The sequence below is a fragment of the Erythrolamprus reginae genome, chromosome 2 (assembly GCF_031021105.1).
Source record: "Erythrolamprus reginae isolate rEryReg1 chromosome 2, rEryReg1.hap1, whole genome shotgun sequence".
NCBI lineage: Eukaryota > Metazoa > Chordata > Lepidosauria > Squamata > Dipsadidae > Erythrolamprus > Erythrolamprus reginae.
The window spans coordinates 317040188-317063225 of record NC_091951.1 but is presented as its reverse complement, the minus strand read 5'-3'; the positions used below and the strand labels follow the sequence as shown (position 1 = coordinate 317063225).

The 23038-nt window shown below is 37.4% G+C and overlaps 1 protein-coding gene across 1 annotated transcript in view; it reads left to right on the top strand.

Annotated features, from left to right (window-relative positions):
• Window positions 1-289: 289 nt before the first annotated feature.
• HOMER1 (homer scaffold protein 1) overlaps window positions 290-23038 on the top strand; it is a 100462-nt gene continuing 77713 nt past the window's right edge. The window contains exons 1-2 of the mRNA XM_070743227.1: window positions 290-928; window positions 22138-22294. Coding sequence (XP_070599328.1) covers window positions 924-928; window positions 22138-22294 — 162 coding nt within the window. The 5' untranslated portion in view covers window positions 290-923. The remainder of the gene's footprint in view (window positions 929-22137; window positions 22295-23038) is intronic.

The window sequence follows — 23038 nt, the reverse complement described above, 5'->3', positions numbered from 1 at the left end:
AAAAAAAAAAAAGGCGGGAGGGGGGATGCGTGGCCCGTGCCCTGCCTCAGCTCCTCCCGGTCAACCGGAGCCTACCGATGTCAGCGCCGGCCAGGGGTCTTCCGCCGGCTGCCGCCGCTGCTGCTACTACCGCTTGGAAAAATGAAGCGACACCCCCCATGCTCTCGCTGCCGCTGCCATCGACGGGGGTGTTAGAAGGAAGGGCGGCGCGGAGCGCTGCGCACACCGCAAGCCCCACGAGCCTGCTGCTCTCTCTACCTGAGGCGGACCGCGATCCGGGCGCTGGTGGTTCTCGTGCATTTCAATAAACTGCTTTCGGCATCCGCGCTGCCGTGGAGATATATATGTATATATCTATTTAATTTTATTTTTATTTTTTTAATCCTCCTGCTAGAGGCGGTCGAGTGCCTCCCCTTCTCCCCGCAGAAGGAGGATCGGCTTGGTGCTGCCGCCTGCCTCTGCTACTACCTCCTCCTTCTCCGCCGCCGCCTCCTGCCAGGGAGCTGGAGCTCTCCCTGGACCCCTTGTCGGGCAGAGGGGCTCGCTTGAAAGAAGACGGGCTCTGGGAGGCTATTATGGGGAGGGTCTCTCCGTGTTGATGCCCTAGGTCGGTTCTCCTCCCTCCTCGGAAGGGTTGCGATTCCTCCACCTCCCCTCTCCGCCCCTCCGGAAAAAAAAAACCATTCCACATTCCCCAAATGCCTGTAGACTTCTGTGTTTAAAAATCCGGCCCGAAGAAGGCGCGTTAAGATCACCTGGAAAGGCAGAAAATCGGCTGGAAAGGGACCTGTCGGGATTGATACTGTATAACTGGCCGGGGTGCAGCTCGCAGCGTTAAGGAAACGTGGGGGGAAGAGAAAAAAAAATCCTTTTAATAATCGATCTGCTAAGCAACGCTCGACGGCACGTCTTCGTTGGTCATCATGGGGTAAGGATCTCATACTGGATTCTGGAGTTGTAAGGGGGGAATCGAGGTTTCTAGGGGATTTTTAAAATATTTTTTAAGGGGCAGAGCAAAGCACCGCTAGAATTAAAAGCTCAACTTCTGAATGGCAGCTAAGATAGCTTGCTTGGTCAGCAGCTCTGAGGTTCCTCCATTCAACAATCTATTCGGATCTGAATGTTAAGGAACTCAGCATTTTATTGGGTCTTTTAACCAGGAACCAAAAAAACCCCATATCCCTTATCATTTTTTTCATGAAGGTATTATGACACACTGTTGATTGGAGAGAGTATTTGTTCTAGGTATAGGAGTCCAAAGAGGTGTCCCCTAAATATAATCTCTGATACAGAAAAAGCACCTTTGGGACAACCATGACCTGGATGATTGACAATCTCCATAGATTCCTAAAGGAGCACTTCTCAGATCTGTTAAAAGTGTAGAGAACCAGCAGGTTTAACTTCCCTGCTTACAAGTTCTTTCTTGACAAATGTAACTTACACTTCGTTCCTGGGATTTAGATTGAGCGCTAGAGAGAATAAGGTAGTATTTTGAAGGCATGAACCTTCAGTTAGAGATTCCAGAATTGATGATTTGTCCTCCTTTGTACTTAAAGAACTGGCCTGTTACATCTCCTAAAGCTGATTGTAGCTAATGGCAACTATCATTGTATCATTTGTCCGTTACTGAACAATTTACACATGGTTTATAATGTTTCAGCAGTTGTATTGGTTTGCAGGTTGCCCAGGATAAGATAGGCCTCATTAGAGAACTGGATACAAAGGAGATAAATGTTTTTCGTCTGCTTCTTTGGGGATTCAAATGTTATTAGATACCCTCTTCTACCAACCAGAAAAGGAATCCAAGTACTGTAGAAGAAGAAAAAACCAAAAGTACAACCTTAATTTTTTAACCATGGATAGAGGGAAATGTGGGTGATATATATGATAGTCAAGGATCGAACAAAAACTGCTCAGAGAATGGATGGTAATTTGGTGTAATGATTAAGGCAAGAGGCTAGAAGTCAGGAGACTGTGAATTCTAGTTCCGCTTTAGGAATGAAAGGCAGCTGGTGACTTGAGACAATCTCTCTCTCTCAACTCAACTACTTCCTAGGATTGTTGCGGGAAAAATAAGAGGAGGAAGGAGTACTATGTATGTTTGCTGCCTTGCGTTACTTATAAAGTAATAACAGTGGGATTAATATCTAATAAACAACTAAGGAGCTAGGACATAGAAATAAATTTCAGAATTATCATGGACAGCAGGACTAGCATTTTTAAAACATCTAAATTTTCAGCGATAGTTCCATTTTTGGTGTAATACTCCTGTTCTTACTTCTACCTGTTTGCTACTTGTTTCAATTCCAAGCCTATGAGCTTATGGTTATTGTGAAAATGAACATTATTACTAATGATTGCAAGATGTTTCATGTCTCAGTTAAATTATGCTTTATGCAAGTGTAGACGACTTTCATTTTTCATCAAATACTTAAAATTGTTTTGGGGCAGTTGCTGCTTTTTATCAAGAGATTTATCTCTTCATAATTTTAAATGTGCATTTTTTTCCATTTTGAGCTTGAAATTTCAAATAAATTGTGCTTTAAATATGGAAACTGCCCTAACCATATTTCAGGACCATGATAGGTCCCTTAGAACTTAACAATCTTGAGTTCAGACACACCAATTTAGTCAGAACAATGCTATTTCACAATATTTAGGACTCAAATCATTGAAAATTACACATTTCATATACTCCAAATATTAAACGGTTTGTGATATATACAGTGCTGCCCAATATTTCCTGCACAGTAAAAGCTCTACAGGTGATCATCTCAATGCTGGGAGTCTATTTCAAACATAACCTTTCGCTGGCGTTCCATAGAAATCTATAACGATAAAGACGTTGTTGGGTTGTGCTTAAATCATAGCGATGTCTCTTCCCCAGTCACTTCTCTGCTGGATATCAAAACTGAAAGAAAAGTGTATTGAGGAGGGATGGAAAAATGAGGGTTTGTCAGGTTCCTTGAATCATTCTTTTCCTCTTACCCTGCTGTTCTGTTTAGAAAAAATCCCCAATCTTATGTTCCCGGGTCTATTTGACCCGGACTGCAAATTGATCATTTTAGGTACGGTACTTATATTTGGTATTTTTGAAAGCTTTTTTCACCTGGAAACAAGTTTGAACATTTCTGCACACAATGGAATGAAAATTGAACTGAAAAAATTAATCCTTATTGGTTTATTTTGCACATAAATGTGCCTCCCCCCCCCCCCGTTTTTGTTAAATGTTTTTCAATTTATGGATGGTTTTGCTTGCAAAATGCATTCTATTTTACTGAAGTTGGTGTGGGATTTGTAGCTTGAACATTTCTGAACATAATGATATGAAAATTGAACTGGAAAAATTGATGCATATTGGTTTCTTTTGCACATAAAGTTATTTCAATTTATATAAAAAATATGCTGTTAATTTCAAACTTACATACTTTTTTTTAGTAAAATGGATTTCTTTCATAAAATTAGTTCTCTGGCTACAATGTGGTTGATTTTCAAAAGGATATTCCAAATATTTCTAGCCAAATATGTATAACAAGTGACAATAATGGCACACAGCAAGGCCGAGGGGGGTGGCCCTTTTGTGGCAAAAATAAACCAATAAGAACCATTTTTTTCAGTTTATTTATATTTTTCTTATGTTCAGGATTGTTCAATTTAGTATATCAAACCTTTTGGGGGGAAATTCCTTAGGGATTTGTAGCCTTAAAAAATATAAATTGACACGAAATTCAGAAAGGATGGGGGAGGGGCTTTTTGATCAAAATAGAAATATAAGTCTCAATTTTTCCAGTTCAATTTTCATATCATTATGTTCATAAATGTTCAAACTAGTTTTCCAGTTGAAAAAGTTTTCTAAAAGACCAAATTCAAGTACCTAAAAAAAATCATTTTGGTCCGGGTCTATATGACCCGAACAGACTAAACGTTTTTTTCCCCACCCCCACAAATATTTTTTTGATGATCAGCATTGTTAAATTGAGTAAATGAATGCCTAAGATTTTAAAGAATATTTTGGATTTGGAGCATAAAAAAATAAAAAGTGAAAATGGTTGCAAGCAGCCGAGGGGGGGGGGCTTATTTCTGATGTTAAAAAACCAGTAAGAATCATTTTTTTCAGTTCCTTTATATTTTTCTTATATTCAGAAATGTTCAAGCTACCAATCCCACACCAACTTCAGTAAAATAGAATGCATTTTGCAAGCAAAACTATCCATAAATTGAAAAACATTTCACAAAAACGGGGGGGAGGCACATTTATGTGCAAAATAAACCAACAAGGATTAATTTTTTCAGTTCCATTTTCATTCCAATGTGTGCAGAAATGTTCAGACTACTTTCCAAGTGAAAAAAGCTTTCAAAAAGACCAAACATAAGCACTGCAAATGAAGAGTTTTCGGTCCGGGTCAGGGTGACCCGGGAACAGAAGATTTGTAACTTTTTTTGCCCAGCAAAAACTAAGCCCCCCACCCCCCCAAAAAAAATTCTCATAGAGAGAACTCCTGAAATGATGAACAGTCATGAAATTTCAAGTTTCAGATATGCAGGGAAATTTTTTTACAGGGACTCAAACTTGGCTTCGGGTCACATACTACCCGAACAGAACAGCAGGGTTTTTAAATTCTTCCCTCCCTTTATTGTACATCTATACTCTGCTTACACATGAGGAAGGAGCATCCTCACACTTCTCCTGTCTATTACTTACTTGGCAGATTTTCATTAATCGAGGCCCAGGCTTTTAAAACATTAGATGTATCCCCAAGGACTTCTTCAAAAAATGTCACGAAATTGAAATTTTAACTAAACTTCAAAATTGTTAACTATATAGGAATGTATTTAGTGAAATGTATGAATGTATTTAGTGAAAAGATAATCAAGCAATGAGTCAACGAACACCTAGAAGCAAACAAAGTAATAACCAAAAGCCTACATGGGTTTGTCAAAAACAGATCATGCCAGACTAATCTTATAGCATTCTTTGACAAAGTGACAAAATTAGTGGACCAGGGGAATGCTGTCGATGTGGTTTGCTTGGACTTCAGTAAGGGGTTTGACAAAGTAGACCATAACCTACTACTGAATTAACCACAAAAATGTGGGATGGACTGCAACACCTCCAGATGGATTCAAAATTGGTTAACTAACCACACTCAACGTGCTCAATGGAACTACATCTACATGGAGGGATGTATGCAGTGGAGTACCCCAAGGTTCTGTTTTAGGCCCAGTGTTCTTCAACCTCTTCATCAATGATTTGGATGAGGGGATCGATGGGGAACTCATCAAGTTTGCAGATAACACCAAACTGGCAGGAATAGCCAACACTCCAGAAGATAGGCGCAAAAATACAGAAGGATCTTGACAAACTTGAACAATGGGTGCTAGCTAACAAAATGAAATTCAATGGTGAAAAAAGTAAGGTTCTACATTTAGGCAAGAAAAACAAAATGCACAGCTACAGTATATGTGGTACATTGCTCAACAGTAGTAACTGTGAGAGGGATCTTGGAGTCCTAGTGGACAACCATTTAAACATGAGCCAGCAGTATGCAGCAGCTGCAAAAAAAGCCAACACAGTTCTAGGCTGCATTAACAGAGGAATAGAATCAAGATCACGTGAAGTGTTAATACCACTTGGCAAGGCCACACTTGGAATGCTGCATTCAGTTTTGGTCACCACGATGCAAAAAGGATATTGAGACTCTAGAAAAAGTGCAGAGAAAAACAGCAAAGATGATTAGGGGACTGGAGGCTAAAACATAATGAAGAATAGTTGCAGGAACTGAGCACGGCTAGTTTAATAAAAAGAAGGACCAGGGGAGACATGATAGCAGTGTTCCAGTATCTCAGGGCTGCCACAATGATGAAGGAGTCAAACTATTTTCCAAAGCACCTGATGGTAGAACAAAAAGAATGGGTGGAAATTAAACAAGGAGAGAAGTAACTTAGAACTAAGGAGAAATTTCCTGACAGAATGGTTGATCAGTGGAACGACTTGCCTCCAGAAGTTGTGAATGCCCCAACACTGGAAGTTTTTAAGCAGATGTTGGATAACCATCTGTCTGAAGTATTGTAGGGTTTCCTGCCTAAGCAGGGGGTTGGACTAGAAGACCTCCAAGGTCCCTTCCAACTCTGTGTTGTTGTTGTTGTTGCTATTACTTTAATTCAGACTTCATGTAGCATATTCTCTAATATCAGCTGCTTCTTTGTTTCAGCCCAACTGATCTTTTAAACTTTAACTACTTAAGATGTGTGGACTTCTATTTCCAGAATAAATAGTTTCTGGGTGTTTATGTCCATACATCTTAAAACGAATAAGAGTAAGAAACACTATTTTATAGAGTGATTCCTGATATGTAACTCAAAGCTAATTGTGACCTTCTTCTTCAGAAAATCTGTCCATATTGTTAGAAATATACATTTAGAATTATAGAATTATGGGACTCGAGATCTTCTAGGGAACACTCCTTATATCATCCTGGTAAAATGTCCAGTCTTGAAAAGCTCTAGCAATCTGAGTACCCAAAACTCCAGGAGGCAAGCTATTCCTTTGGGTAATTGTTCTCACTGTCAGAACATTTCTCCTTAGTTCCAGGTAGGATCTCTCTGCATTGCTTCTTGTCCTGCCCTCAAGTGCTTTGGAGGATAAGTCAACCCTATCATCTCTGTGATTGCCCTCAAATACTGGAAGATCATATCATCTCTAATCCTTCTCTACATTAGGCTCGGTACTTACCGGTAATTCTCTTAATTTTCATCTTATGATTTAGTTTCCAGATCTCTTTATCATCTTGGTTGCTCTTCTCTACACTCTTTCTAAGACCTCAGCATCATTTTTGTATCGTGATAAGAAATGAGCACAGTATTCAAAATGTGGCCTCACTAGTATAGAACGTTACTATCACTTCCTGTGATCTTGTTTTCATCCCTCTGTTCATGTAACCTAGGACTGCATTGGGTTATTGTTGGGGTATTTTTGGCAACTGCTGCACACTCATACTTAAGTGATGGTACCACGTAAGTGATCCTTCTTGCAGTTATTAATGTTGAGCTTTTTATTCTATATTTGTGCATTTAGTTTTCCTGTCTAAGTACAGGACCTAACTTTTGTCACCACTGAACTACATTTTTCTAGGCTGTCAAGATCCTTCTGACAGTTAGTCTTTTTTCCAAAGTGTTAGCAATTCCCCCCAGCTTGGTGTGGACTACAAACTTGATGAGTTCCTTTTCGGTCCACTCATCTAGATCATTATGAAGATGTTAAAGAGAGCTGGATCCAAGATAGAACCTTGAGATTCTCCAATGCATGCTTCTCTGCAGGTATATTAACCCTGTTGAGCCCAAATGTTGAGTGTGCTTGGTTAGCCAATTGTGAAGCCATTTGGTGGTGATACTGTCTATCCCACATTGTTAGATATAGAATGGAATAGAATAGAATGTGATCAATAGAATGTGATCTATTTTGTCAAATGCCTTACTGAAACTATGTATACCATATCCAGAGCATTTCCTTGAACAACAAATTTAGTCACTTTATGAAAAAAGAAAATAAGATTTGTTCATACAATCTGTTTTTAAGAAACTCATGCTGGCTTCTATTAATTGTCTTGTTCATTTCTACGTGTTCACAACCCCCCCTGCTTGATTACCTTTTCTAGGATTTTCCATATTAATGTCAAGCTGATTAGCCTGTAGTTTCCTGGTTCTACTCCCCACCACCATTTTTTGAAAATTGGAACCATATCAATTCTTTTCCAGTCGTCTGGCACTTCCCCTGTGCTCCAGGAGTTCTGAAACGTTTTGTTCAGTGGTTTTGAGATCACATCTGCCAGCTCTTTCAGTATCCTGGGATGTAAACCATCTGGTCCTAGCAATTTGAACTCATCTAAAATGGAAAGGAGTTGCTTACTGTCTTTTTGCTTATTTTGACTTGCTTTCCTGTTCTGTTTTCCACAGTGTTGTTTTTGATAGGTGGGACTATTTTTTTCTTTTTGTGTGAAAATAGACGTTTAAAAAAGTAAACAGTTCTGTTTTTTCCTGCTGCCCATCATTGTCTTGCCATTTTCTATAAATATCTTTGACTTTGGTCTTAATCCTTATATATTGAAATATATATAAGTTTCCCCATAAGTTTTGGCATTTGTTGCACGTTCATCCTTAGCCTTAACTTTTCTGATTCTACCCTTGGCAGCTTCGAGTTATTTGCTGTTATTCTTTTCTAGTTATGAACCCCTCTTCCTAACTTTTATATTTGTCTTTTTTGTCTCTCAATTTGTCATAGAACTCTTTATACAACCATACTGGCTTTGTTTCTTTCTTTCACTGTGGTATTTTGTTTGATTAGGGTTTAATAATTATGTTTTTCAGAGTTTCCCAAGCATCTTGAGTGATTTGTTGAAATTTCCTAAAGTGATTCAGGAAATGTTGAAAAAAATCCGCCTGAATGTCATTTTTTTAAAAAAAATCTCTCATTCACATTACATTAAGAACAGATTCAGTGCCATTTTAAAAACATAATATTTCTTTGCAAATTTTAATGAGCCATCTTCTGTTCAACCAGATGACCAAACTCAGATTTTTATCATAACCCTTCATAAAATGCTCACATTTTAAATTATTTAATTAGCATACTACAAAATAATTTGTTGGCAAAGTAATTTTACTGCTTTTGCTGAAAAAGAAAATGGACAAGTTTAATCAGGTTTAGGTTTAGGTTTATTGGATTTATATGCCGCCCCTCTCCGCAAACTCGGGGCGGCTCACAACAATAATAAAAAACAGTACAGTACACAATACCAAATCCAATGCCAATCATCATGCTTTCTAGAGAACCCTTTTTAGAGTCTCAGTTAAATGTGCTAGACACACATATACTTTCTATATAAATTAATATACTTTCTGCAACAAATTATGGTTTATGTTTTGGTTGATTTTCTTTGTGTGCATGTGTGTCATCTGGCTGGATTCCCATCTGTCATTGGGTTGCTCTAATTTTGACTCAGGTACACATGATAGCCAGCTGCTTCTGACGTTACTTGTAGCTAAAGTTTCATGTTGTACAGCATACATAGATCAAACATAATTCAACAGGCCAAATTATACATGATGAATATTTCCTACAGTTAGAATAGAAGATAATAGTATGATCGAATAGAAATAAGGTAGTTTATAATTTACTATCTTTTAAAACTAATAATAAAATAAGATTGTGATTATTTTTTGAACGTATACAGATGAAGTAAGATCTTCACGTACTCCCTATTTATCTTCTTGCAGTAGCCCTTCTCCAATTACAACAGTTGGAAATGGTACACTATTAAAACAAAAATATTTAACCATGAGCATGTGGAATCTTGCCTAGATGGTTCTGTTTGATATTAAAATTATTTGGTGCATCTGTTGCTGTTCTGTTTTTAAAGAAAGGGAAGTGTCCCTATCATAACTAGCTTAGGCTCTTGCAATACATTGACAAAAATATACCTAATAGAATGGGGTTCTTACATTTCTTTGTGGTAAAATTGTTTTCTTTCCTCCATTCATCACTAAGAAGTTAATTGGTAAATTAAATGACAGTGAAATTATAGTTTATATATGGATTCCCAATCTTTATATAATTTATGCAGAAATAAACCACTAAAAATATTTCTCCTGACATATGCATAGCACAAAGAATATAACACCTTTCCTTTAGATATTTTCAATGATCTGTACATTTATTTACTTTCAATACCATTTCAAAGTAAATACATGTACAGATGATCATGTAGCAATTTTGTAATTTTATAGAAACCTGAAAAATAAAAAAATTATAGCGAAGGTAAAAAAGTTTCTTAAAGGAAATAAGACACATACCCATTTGCAATACGTACATTTCTTATTTTACATAGGGGAATACCATTTGTTCCTATTTGTTCCCTTAAAATTCCATAAACATTCTTTCCCCAGTGATACTGGGAAGTTTTGGCAATTTTGTTGGTGCAATTTGGTGTGTGACTTCGGACTTTTTTCAGAGTTTAGGGGAAAAGATTAAAAATGGATGACCTATTCATCTTTGAAAACCTCACATAACGTGGTAAAATTGTTTGTTTGTTTTGTAGAACAAGTATAGAATTGTAGTTTGTATAAGCATAACATAAGTAGTAAATAATGATGAAATAAGACAATAGGACAGTAGGACAAGGATGGTAGGCACAATGGTGCCCCACTTAGAAACCCCTTAGAAAAGGGGAGAGGTCAACTGTAGACAATCTGAGGTTAAAGATTTTGGGGTTTGGGGAAGAAAAAAAATTAACTACTACCTTATTGGTAGAAAATGCCCTTCAGCCTTGCGGAGTTCCCAACCCATCAGAAGTCTTCTGCCGTCAATCCATATCTTCTTGTTCATTTGCCAGAAGCTTACTATTTTTATTATTCTGATTGTCAGTGCATGACTTTATGCTATCAGTTATTGAGCTGGCACACCATGGATGCAGAACCTTTTGCCAGTAGTATTTTCTTCTACCTGGCTCTCACTTTCAAATTAATTTATTTTCCCATCTCACCTACATGACTCTGGTCAGCTTTCCATGAGAGGTGGAAAGGTGTTAGGTATGGATCTAAAAAACAAACTCAGTAGGTTGCCAGAGAGGAGGCAACCAGAGCTAGGGGAGGGTTGAAAAGATTAGCAAGTGCAGGGGCAGGAACCTGAGTCTCTCTTGAAGCTTTGAGCAGTGGCAGTAAACCTATGACATGTATGTCAAAGCTGACATGCCACAACATCTTGGGTGACACCACAGAGTTTATGGAGGCTGCGGAAGCCGAATGGCAGTAATGATGGGCTGCTGCCACCATGAGGGGGGGACACAGTAGGGATAATAAGTTTATGCACTATTTATTAAATACTTAATAGTTTTTTTTCATTGTCCTTCCTTATCTAGTACCTTAGTATGATCCTTAATTACTTTTAAAATAGGAAATAATTAAATAGTATGTTTTTACCCATAAATGCTTTAATCATTTTAATCATTATCTAGAACTGAACTTTTATAGCAATTAAAGAAATTTGAGCTAGTTGCCTAATCTGTTATCATACTGAACCTTGTGGGTTCAGTACAAAATCTTAAGATGTTATTGTGCTCCTCAACAAATAATGTTGTTTGTCCTTTTTGTGGCTATTCAAATAATGTGACTTAATTAGCTGAAAAAGAGTCCAAGCACTTATTTGAAAACTTACCTTGGTAGTTAAGCCGCACCCACCCAGTCACATGACCTTTAAGCCACCCCCGGCCACATGATTGTCAAGCTACTCCCACCTGGTCACATGACCCATCAAGACACACCCACAAAATGTGCCACACCCACAGTGTGGCAGTAAAATTTTTGGCAGCCCATCACTGCCAAGTGGGAATGAGGTATGCTCTCTTACAACCCCTGGAGTTTGTACAAATGGTCCCCAAACGAGGTGTGTTTTTGCATGGCTTGCAAAAGCCATGGAAGAGCATTCTCCAAAGCCTCTTCAACAAGAAAGGTGTTAGGTGACCTGGAATAGCCTTGGATAAAAGCCTGTTAATAGCAATGGCATGTTAACAGGGAAAAAAAACACCTTAAGTGGTGCATGACAGATTATGAGAAGCATTGTGCCTCTGGGGCAATTGTGCCATTCCCCAAAGCTTGTGCATCTTGGGAATGATCCAAGGTGATGTTTTTGAGTAGTAGTGGTGACTCAAGGGCTGAAATTAAACCCGGGCCTCTACTTCAGGCCCAGAATCACTGCTGCCCCCAATGCCAGAGTTCAGGGTGGCCTAAAAGGGGGGATTAGATAATTGTTTCTCTTTTATTTGATATGTGAGTGTGTGTGTAAGTGAGTGAGAGAGAGACAGACAGATAGACAGAAAGACAGATATGGCAGCAGCATCAGGTTAGGCATTTTCAGAATTTTTGACACAACAAGGCCTAAAAATGTTCGCCATCACTGATCTAGAGTAGGGTTTGGCTTCATGGAACAAGTGGCTTGAAGGATGCAGCACAAATGTCCATGAATGGAATTCTGAACATGAGCAAACAGCTTCAAGAGCACTGGAGTTTCTTGAGAAGATTCTTTTTCAAATTCCTGCTCAGCTCTAAAGCTCATTTAGCAATATTGGGACAGTCTTAGTCTGCATTTATCAGAACTCATAAATAGCTGTTAAGTGTATCGTATTTTTCGGAGTATAAGATACACCGTAGTACCTTAGTTTGGGGGGAGGAAAACAAGGGGAAAAAATCTGCCTCTGCCTCCTAGCAATTTGCCTTCCAGTAAACAAGAAACAGTACAGATGATATACACCATTTGCTATGTATTTCTGTGCATGTATGTCTGACCCATAAAAATAGGAAAAAATTGGAGAAATGTACATCATGGCAGTATATTAATGCCAGAAACCTTTCTGAAATGTAGTCACACTAACTCCTCCCAATTATTTAAATAGACCTACTGCAAACATGACTAAGTCAGAGTTTAACTCATCTACCTTATCTTAATACTAAAACTGTTACACTGTTAGGCCACCCTGACACTGTTACATTTCGGATTATACTTTACAGATGCTATTAAAATTGATGTGTCCTTCTGGAAGTATACATTATTCTCTGCTATTTAAAAGAAGATACAATAGCACTGGGCCTCTTCAGATCAAGTATTTATTTTAAGAAGCTTCTTCATTTTGTTAAAGTGTCTAGAACAATAATAAAGCAGTCTTTAAAAAATAAGTCCAATAATTTGAACATTCTATAGACATTTATTATTATTGACTTACTTCCTTGCATCCAGTTTTAACGGTCTCAGTACAAGAAAATAAAATTCTGCCACTGCCTCTCCCACTCAGCAATTTGCCTCCTTGCAGCTAGTTTCACTTTCAGTTTTAGCACGTGGCCTGCATGCAGTTTCCTGAATCAACTGTGAGTTGGGAGGCTGAAAATCGGTTGCTTGTGCTAATTTGTGCTGTTTGTTACAAGGAGGTAAATTGCTGGGAGGCAGAAGCCAAAGGATGGAGGTGGCTGGGTAGGGCTACATTCAGTGTATAAGATGCGTCCAGGTTTTCACCCTCTTTAGGGGGGATAAAAAGGTGTATCTTAAATTCCAAAAATTACAATAAGTGGGATAATTCCAGTATACATTCTTCTGAAACCGTTAAATTGAGGGCACAATACCTACTTGTTAACCAACAACAATAGGAGAATAGATATTTATGAGAGCAGAAAGTATAATCCAATTTGATACTTCATTTTACAACAAAGTTAAAACTATGATTTAAAATCAGATTTCATTTGCTTCATATAGCAAGCATTTTTGGTTTGGAAATAGTTGATCAGTATAACACTGAAATATAATGGTAATTAGTGCATTTTCTTATTTTATTTTATTGGGCCTTTGAGTCAGGGTTGATTCTCATTGACTGTCTGCACATGTCCCTGCAGTTTTGATTTCAGATTTCAGAAGTGATTTGCCTTTGAGTTTTTCCTAAGGCTGAAATCTGTCTGTCTATCTGTTTATCTATTGGATTTCTAGGCTGCCCCTCTCCAAAGATTCGGGGCAGCTTTCCAAAATTACAGAGCTGCTTTTGAACCTAGGACTACACTAGAACTCATAATCTCCCTGTTTCTAGCCTGATGTCTTAACCGCTGCACTACACTGGCTCCTAGAGTCCTTATACCAGTGATGGAGAACGGTTTTTATCTCGAGTGCCGAAAGAGCATGTATTTGCGCTATCGCGCATGCGCGAGTGCCCATACCCATAATTCAATGCCTGGGGAGAAAGAAAACAGCTTCCCCCACCCTCCAGAGGCTCTCTGGAGACCAGAAACGGTGTGTTTCCCAACTTCTAGTGGGCCCAGGGTAGAGTAAAAATGCCCTCCCCATCACCCTGGATGCTCCTTGGAAGCCAAAAACACCCTCCCAGAGCCTCTGTGTGAGCCAAAAATCAGCTGGCCAACACACAAAGGCACTTTGGAGCTGAGCTAGGGCAAAAGCTTGCGTGCCAAAAGTTATGGCTCCATGTGCCACCCATGCCATATGTTCGCCATCACTGCCTTATACTATATTTTAAATAAGTACAGTAAGCTGCTTGGATTGATACCAAACTCTGATGATGAATTGCTTGTTATCCATTGTTGTGTCCAATTACATTAGAACAATGTTTCTTAATCTCAGTATGCTAATTCGGAAATTTTGCAAGTTGAAGTCCATACATTATACAGTATAGTTGCCAAGTTTGAAAAATAATGACCTAACTTGTGCCTTCCCTTCCTGATGTGATTGAATTCATTCCTGGACTTAAAAGTCCAGATACTGTACTTGGTTTTTTTGGAAAGGAAAAGTTCCCCAATTCCTTGGTTTTTTAAATTCAACAAAATTTATTGAGATACTTCTTTAATATAAAAGGGCCAGAGCTGTACACAACCTTATTCATGTGGCCTATGATATACTGTATATTTTTATTTATTTGTCCATTTATCTTACCATTTTAAAGACTATTAACTTCAGTAAGTCTTCTGGTAGTTCACAACATGTTTGTTGAAACGATAAACCACTGTATAAATACAAAGTGAATGAAATCCATTAATATAACTCTTGCTCTGTTCTTTTTTAAAAAATAATCGTTACCATTTGGCTCTTTTCATAATGGTTGCACACTGAGTTGGTATTTTTAGGGAGATTTTCACCACAGTCCCTTTTTATTTCATTCCTGACTGTTCCTCTAAAATTCTATCCCTGTGTTGGTCATTTTATACAGTATTTACTCTATTTGAATCATGGCTATACCCAGTAATTAGATGTATCATCCATTAATATGACTAGCTTACTGCTGATACCTGAATTGGTATTTCATTTTTGACAAATGAAACAAGGCCAATTCAATAATGTCTTGCTTCCATAAATTGGGGAGAAATGTTAATTTATTTCCATCAGTTGCTGCTTGATTGTTAACTCGTGATTGATTGCTAATTTTATGAAGGAACTTTTTGATCTGTTTTTTCATGGGCTTTTAAAACTCTGCTGCATGACTGTTAGAAAGCTGCTTTAGAATGTGTGGTTCAGCATCTGGAAGGAGCATTTGAAAAGACTTAGTTTATTTATCCTTTTAAAGAAATTCAAAAGAAAGAAGACCTTTTGATACAGTAGAATCATATACAGTACTTAAAAATCACTATCCTTACCTCCTACTATTATATTAAACTGGCAATACCGTAGTCCCTCGCTATACCGCGCTTCACCTACTGCGGCTTCACTTCATCGTGGGTTTTCAAGAAATATTAATGAGAAAAATCATTCGTGGATCTTCTCTGGTTCGCGGGTTTCTGAGGAAGTCGATCGGCAGATTTAAACAGCCCGCCGAACTCGATCGGCAGGTTTTTCAAAAAAAATATATCTAAAATTGTAAATACTGTATTTAAATACTGTATCTAAAATAAATACTGTGTGGGAAGGGTTTATAAACACTTAAAACAATGAAAACTTACCAAACAATTACAATATAAATACTTAAACAAGTACTATCAGTCGATAAATTCCAAATCGCGGATTTCACCTATCGCGGCCGGGTCTGGAACGTAACACCAGCGATAGGTGAGGGACTACTGTATATAAAAACATGTAGAACAAAAGTACACTGGCATGGTTTATCTCAGATTCTTTTTTATTTTTCATTTATTAACTGCTGCTTTGATATGCAAGGAGATGATGGATTGGAAAATATTCCACTTGGCAAGGTGGCAGAGAAGAGGAAGAAAGGAATTATAACAGGAAATATGGATTGGTTGAATCAAACACATTACTGGAACACTTTCAGAAGAATTATCAGTAATTTTTGATGGAACAAACCAAGGCATTTGCCTTGACTTGTCAAATATCAAACTTAACTCTGCCATACCAGGCAGCCTGCCTTAATTAAAAGTTATTTCACTGGAAATTAAACTGAAAGAAAGAAGCAAAAGATAATTTTAGATAAAACGTCTGTTACGATGCCTTGTTTTAATCACATTTTAGAAGAAGTGTATTTTATTGCCCATGTTTTCTCAGCATGGGTAAAGTTTTTCCTACCACATAAAATACCAGTTGCGGCCCTATCTGGACCGGGACTCACTGCTCACAGTCACTCATGCCCTCGTCGCCTCGAGGTTTGACTACTGTAATGCTCTCTACATGGGGCTACCTTTGAAAAGTGTTCGGAAACTTCAGATCGTGCAGAATTCAGCTGCGAGAGCAATCATGGGCTTCCCAAGGTATGCCCATGTTACACCAACACTCCGCAGTCTGCATTGGTTGCCGATCAATTTCCGGTTGGTTATGACCTATAAAGCCCTTCATGGCATCGGACCAGAATATCTCCGGGACCGCCTTCTGCCGCACGAATCCCAGCAACCGGTTAGGTCCCACAGAGTTGGCCTTCTCCGGATCACATCGACTAAACAATGTCGTTTGGCGGGACCCAGAAGAAGAGCCTTCTCTGTGGCGGCCCTGACCCTCTGGAACCAGCTCCCCCCAGAGATTAGAACTGCCCCCACCTTCCTTGCCTTTCGTAAAGTTCTTAAGACCCATCTCTGCCGTCAGGCATGGGGGAACTGAGACATCTCCCCTGGGCCTATACAGTTTATACATGGTATGTTTGTGTGTATGTTTGCTTTTAATAATGGGTTTTTAGTGTTTTTTAAATTATTAGATTTGTTCTTATATTGTCTTTGTTATTGTTGTGAGCCGCCCCGAGTCTACGTAGAGGGGCGGCATACAAATCTAAATAATAATAATAATAATAATAATAATAATAATAATAATAATAATAGTTTCCCAGTGTCTCCAAATGTAGGAGTACCTGTTTTGTTTTAACTATAGAAATTTACATACTGTACAGCAGTGTTTCATAGCCATAGAAATTTTAAGATGTGTGGAGTTCAGGTCCCAGAGTTCCCGAGTTACAATGCCAAGAGTTGGAAATCTACACAACTTGAGGTTGCTGCCATTGAGAAATAATATAGAGTAAGATTGTCACACTGGTTTAATTCAGGGAGGCAAAGCATGTAATGTTATTACCATTGCTACCATGAACTAATTTAGTTTGGATGTTTAGTAAATTTGACACTCTTCGTTATATACTATTATAGGTGCCAAGCAAGACCACATGCTGATAAAATATTATCAGATAGATGTACCACTGCTGACAGAGAAAACAGGATAATAAAAGAAAGATTTGTTAAAGCAAGGAGAGCATTTTTCAATCATATAAAGATTCTATTGTATATCTTACCTGAAGTAAATACTGTATTTGCATGCATCTTGGCCACAAGGTTAAATGGCTCCTCATTTACTCAAATTTGTTGTGCAACCCAGCCAAGATATCTAGTTGGCAATGGCAACTGCTGGACATTATCACAGTAATAGTTGCCAGATTCCATGACACTTCACTTCTGATTTGAAATGTATTAGTTCTATTAAGAGCTTCTTTCTTTCCATAATAAATATAGTTCAATTATTAAATCGAACAATGGTGTATATAGAAGAAAGTTTCTGTCAGGCATCTTAAAGATACATCTATTTTAGCTAACAGTTTACATGTGAGGGAATTCTCTTTATATGCATTCATCTCCTTTATGGAGAGTTCACGAACATTGAATTCATGGCATTAGGAAAAATTAGATAAATGAGCAGGGTATGTGTTGCATCTACATATTTGCAATTTAGAAATAAAATGAGGATACTTAGATCAATGATTGACTGCTTGGATTTGGACTATTTAGATCTTTATGGGCAATTCGGACAAGTATTTTTCTACCTGTTATTTTCCACGATTACTTTCTAGATTTCTGCTTTTTTCTGGGAAAAATAGATTAAGAGATAAATACTATATCTTAAAATTTGTATTCTTTTATTTATGGAATTAAATCTTAATTTGATTTACTGTATACATTTCAAGATTGATCTGATGTATTGTTTTGTTTATTGTTTGTTTGTCTGTCTGTTTGTGGTATTTATATGTTGCTCACTCCAAAATGGACTCAGAGTGGCTAACAGCAATCATAAATAAAACAGCAGCAAATAAAAAATAAAAAATATAACAATAAAATCAACAATGCAATAAAAAACAATATCATTAAAAAAAACCATACATATTTACAGTCAATCCTAATTCCAGGCCTGCCAGAAAAGCCAGGTCTTAATGGTCTTTGTTATTGTTTTACTACTATTTTATTATTCTTTTTATACTAAAATAATTTGTACAGGATTGTATTAACCAAATATATTCAATTTAAAATTCTGTGAGGTTCATTATCCGTATGAGAGCCAGTTTGGTCTAGTGACTGAAATAACAGACTACAAGCCAGGACATTATGATTTCTAATCCCACCTAGGCACTAAATTTTCTATGGACCAATCACTCTGTCAGCGTAGTGAAGAGGTCAGTGACAAACTGCTTCTGGAAATCTGGCCCCAAAACTGCAGAATAATTCGGACACTCACTAGGAAGCATCAATGATTCAAAGACACGAAATACACCATGGGTGTAATGATCTATACATTAGTTTATAGTTTTTATATATTATATATTTGAAATTTTTCTTATACCAATTTCATTTATAGGCTTAAAAAATTAAATTACTATTTTAAAGAGAAGGAAAAATAGCTGCCTTTTATCTATTGGTAATCATCTGAAAATACCATGAGTTCATTTAATGCATTTTTCTTGCAGTTAGGTTGCATGGCTTACGTGTGAACAAAGAAATTCAGTACTCCTACAGAAACACAATAGTTTTTGTACTTGGTAAATTAAATACAGTAATCCCTCGCTACTTCATGGTTCATCTTTTGCGGATTCGCTATTTCACGGGTTTTCAAAGGGGGCTTAAATCTATTAAATCCATTAAAAATGTTAAATCCATTAAAAATTCATAAAATTCTTCTACAGTACTACTGTACTCTATTAAAGAAACTGGTAGGATATCACATGTAGTTCCAGCTGAGAAACATTATAGAATGACTGTTTAATGCAAAGGGTGGGTATTAAAAGTCCAAATACTTGTTAAATACATAAAAAATATCTTTCCTCTATTTCACGGAAATTCGTTTTTCACGGGTGGTCTTGGAACGCATCCCCAGCGAAAAATGAGGGATCACTGTATATTGAAAGTGAAAAATACTCAAAAGAAGTATCCATCTCTCTGCATATTTAACAGAAAGGTCTTAGTATTTAGCTGCTGGTTTCCTAATGAAGCGCCAATCTTAAAGTTTTAGACCACTTCAAATGAATTAAAGTAGGAAATAAAGTTCTAGGACCTTTATTTTGATTCTTAGCTCAAATATTTTCAGTATCAGGAATTGACTATAGTCTTTGTTGTGGTTTCAAATTGCCTGTACTGTACTCTGCTGACTAACAGTATTAAACAATCTTCCCAACATATCTAGAATATTTTGCCTTTGTGTAGATTTAGACAACAATTCCTGATCACAGTGAGGACAAAATAATAGTACAGTATATCATAATATCACAATTGGAAGTGCTGATCTTTTATCCTTGCATCACATGATTGCATGGAACTGTGCAAAGAAATACATTTGCATTGTGACATATGTTTTTGTCACTTTTTCCCTCTATGCTGAGTTAATCTATTTGACTGCCTTTATCCAAGAGCATAGTGACTGTGGCACTATTCCTTTATGTTCTGGATAGATCTGTGCTTTATTAGTAATACAATGGATTTGAGACTTTTAAACAGTCCAAGTATATGATTTACCACTTAGCCAGAGACATACACCGCTTTTATCAAATAATTAATATTAAATCTGTGCATTTTGCCTTTTGGCTACAAATTATCTCATAAAATAAACTAAGGAGTAGTTCTCAAGATGGGTACACATATCCAGATGGGTTCTGAAATTTTCTTGGCTTGTAATCTGTGAATAGGCGAACTCCATGATGGTGAACCTGTGGCACGCATGTGTACACAAATTGCATTATTTCAGCACACAACAACAAAAAGGTTAGGCAGTACTAGGCTAACTTCATTGATTTATTTAGCAATCCTAAACTGGTAGAAGAGCAGAGATGTATGGCTTTGTTAACAGTAATTATGAAACTCATCAGAGTAAAAGACTGGTGTAAAATTGAATAAATGAAATCCCCATGACTTCAATTATAGTAATATCTTTTCTTTAACTTAGAATAAAATATTAGTCCAACAGTGTATCTTGCCCCCTTGTTTGAATTGAGATCCATAATGGTACTAAAGATCTTTTAATTACAAGTCAGTTCTGAAGTTGTGGCCTACTTAAATTATGGTAACTCCCTAACTCAAAAGCTCATTTAGATTGACATGTTAATCATCTATCCAGAAATCACAAGTTTCTGTGAATGAAATTCTCAAGAGATTAATAAAACCCTGGAGAAATTTAGAACTCTGGTTTGATTAACACTGCCTTTCTGTCTTTCAGTATGATGTACTAGCATGTAAATATAAACACATATTTTTTTTCTAATTATAATACTGTAATGAATTTACAAATCTTTGCCAAACTTGCAGTCATATTCTTAGAAAGTGGAGTCCCAAAGGTGCTTTTTCAGGAGGCAAATGGACTTTCTTATTTTTTCTTTGAAGACATTTCGCTTCTCATCCAGGAAGCTTCTTCATCTCCGATTGGATAGTAGGGAATGGAACGATTCAGACAACTGGTCATTTGCATCCTTTTAGGGCAGTGATGGTGAACCTATGGCACGGATGCCACAGGAGGCACGCAGAGCCATATCTGCTGGCACACAAGCCATTGCCCTAGCTTAGTTCCAACGTGTATGTGTATACCAGCCAGCTTATTTTTGGCTGGTACAGAGGCTCTGGGAGGACATTTTTGGCCTCCAGAGAGCCTCCCAAGGGATGGGGGAGGCGTTTTTACCTTCCCCCAGCTCCAAGGAAGCCTTTGGAGCCTGGGGAGGGCGAAGCACAAGCCTACTGGGCCCACCAGAAGTTGGAAAACAGGTCATTTCTGACCTACAGTGTTTTCACCCTCCCCTGGCATTGATTTGTGGGGGTGGGCACTCACGCATGCATGAGAGCACACGCCCATGCTCTTTCGGCACCCGAGAAAAAAAGGTTTGCCATCACTGTTTTAGGGGGTTAATGAAGCACTTGGGGGTTTATCTATGTCTTCAGGGTGACCTGAGTAGTGCTCCTAATTTCCGTAGTCTGCAATTTTTCTCTGGAAACTCAATTCTGCTACCACACCATTCAAATGATGTTTATCCCAAATTCTACAGTTCAAAGTCTGTAGAGATTCTCAGTGATCCAGGTCATGGTTGTCCCAAAGGTGCTTTTTCAGGACGCAACTGGACGTTCTTGTTTTTATTTCTTTTCAAAGAAAGTATTACAAGCCCATTCATGATTTGATGAAGAATCACAGTTAATAGGGTTCAGATAGTTCATTAACTAATCATTCCCAGAAAGCTCCAAAAATATACTTTTGGCATTTGAAAATGAAAAATGTAAAAATAAAAATATTTTAAAATTGAAGCGTTTTTTATCAGCCGTCTTTCAGCTGCTTTTAAAAATACCCCAACTCTCTGGGTTGACTCCAAATCTTTAGAACAAAGTTAGGGAGCATTGCAAAGAGAATGTGTTCTATTAACAGATGGAGAACTGGTATTATAAGATTTCCCACCCCAACTATTAGTATGATCACTCTTTGTAATCATATTTCACCAATATTTCAGAAATATTATTATGTTATTTTTAATAATAAAAAGTTAAATAAAGCAGGATAATAAGTCATATCATTAGGTGACCTTTAATTAAAAAAACTTGCAATATTGACAGCCCATCGTTAAAGAGGCTGACAGATGGAGGAGGGGAGAGGAGGAGGTGGTATATCAGTAATGCCTCTATATTTAGATACATCTCCTTTATTTGACTGTACAGCTGGCCACTCAATTTATTTTAATGGACTTGCAGTTCTCTTTCCTCTGAATACTTTTCATGGGCTACACTGAAATCTCAGTCTACACACATAAGTCTTAGGAAGGCAAGTTTATTACTGATGCAAAGTGAAGTCATTAGCAGGATCCAATGGATGAACTATCCCAATGACCCGTATACAATCATACTACGTCCAAACCAGATCCATCACTTTTACTTTCTGCCCTACAGGGAGCAACCCATCTACAGCACCCGAGCTCATGTCTTCCAAATTGACCCAAATACAAAGAAGAACTGGGTTCCCACCAGCAAGCATGCTGTTACTGTGTCCTATTTCTATGACAGCACAAGAAACGTCTATAGGATCATCAGCTTGGATGGCTCAAAGGTAAGCTCCTTGATAGTTTAAGCCAAAATAAATGGGGTGCATTCACTTAGAAGCATAGATGCCTTCCTTTTAACATAGTTCAAGGCATTTCGTAGATATGTGATCCAGAATGATACAACAATCGTTGGAAGTTGGCATACAAAATCATACTTTGTTAAAAATGCTTCTAATTGTGCTGATAAACCATTGATAGAGGTTCAAAAAAGGCATGCTTTGCTTGTTTTTGTATGAGTTTGAAATGAGTGCATATCTGTATCCAAGTAGTCATATTTTTGTTCACTTAATTCTTAACAAAAAATAATAGCTAAATGCTTCTGATAGAAACTTGGAAATGCCTTTCAAAAGTGATGTTACACCATATGGAGAGAAATATAGTTTGTAGCTTCATTGTACAAACGTGTGTAAATGGCTAGTTGTAATTAGAGGTGTTGGTCTCATGAAAAAGAAGGCTTTTATGAAAAAAGGAATTTATGAAAAAAATAGAAATTTGCCTGAGTATTTGGGATAGCAATTCAAGTAAACAATGACATTATATTCTTCCCATTCATTTCCCCTCATTCAGTTTTCTTGCATTGTAATCTGCGTAAATAAGTTGTACCTATCCAGGTGCGCATACAACTCTCCAAAATTCATCCTTTTTCATTAGAACATGTAATGATAGGAACAAATTCCATTTTCCTATCAATTTGAATATTTAAAAATGTTAGGCATGGATATGATGTACAATTATAATTTTAAAATGGA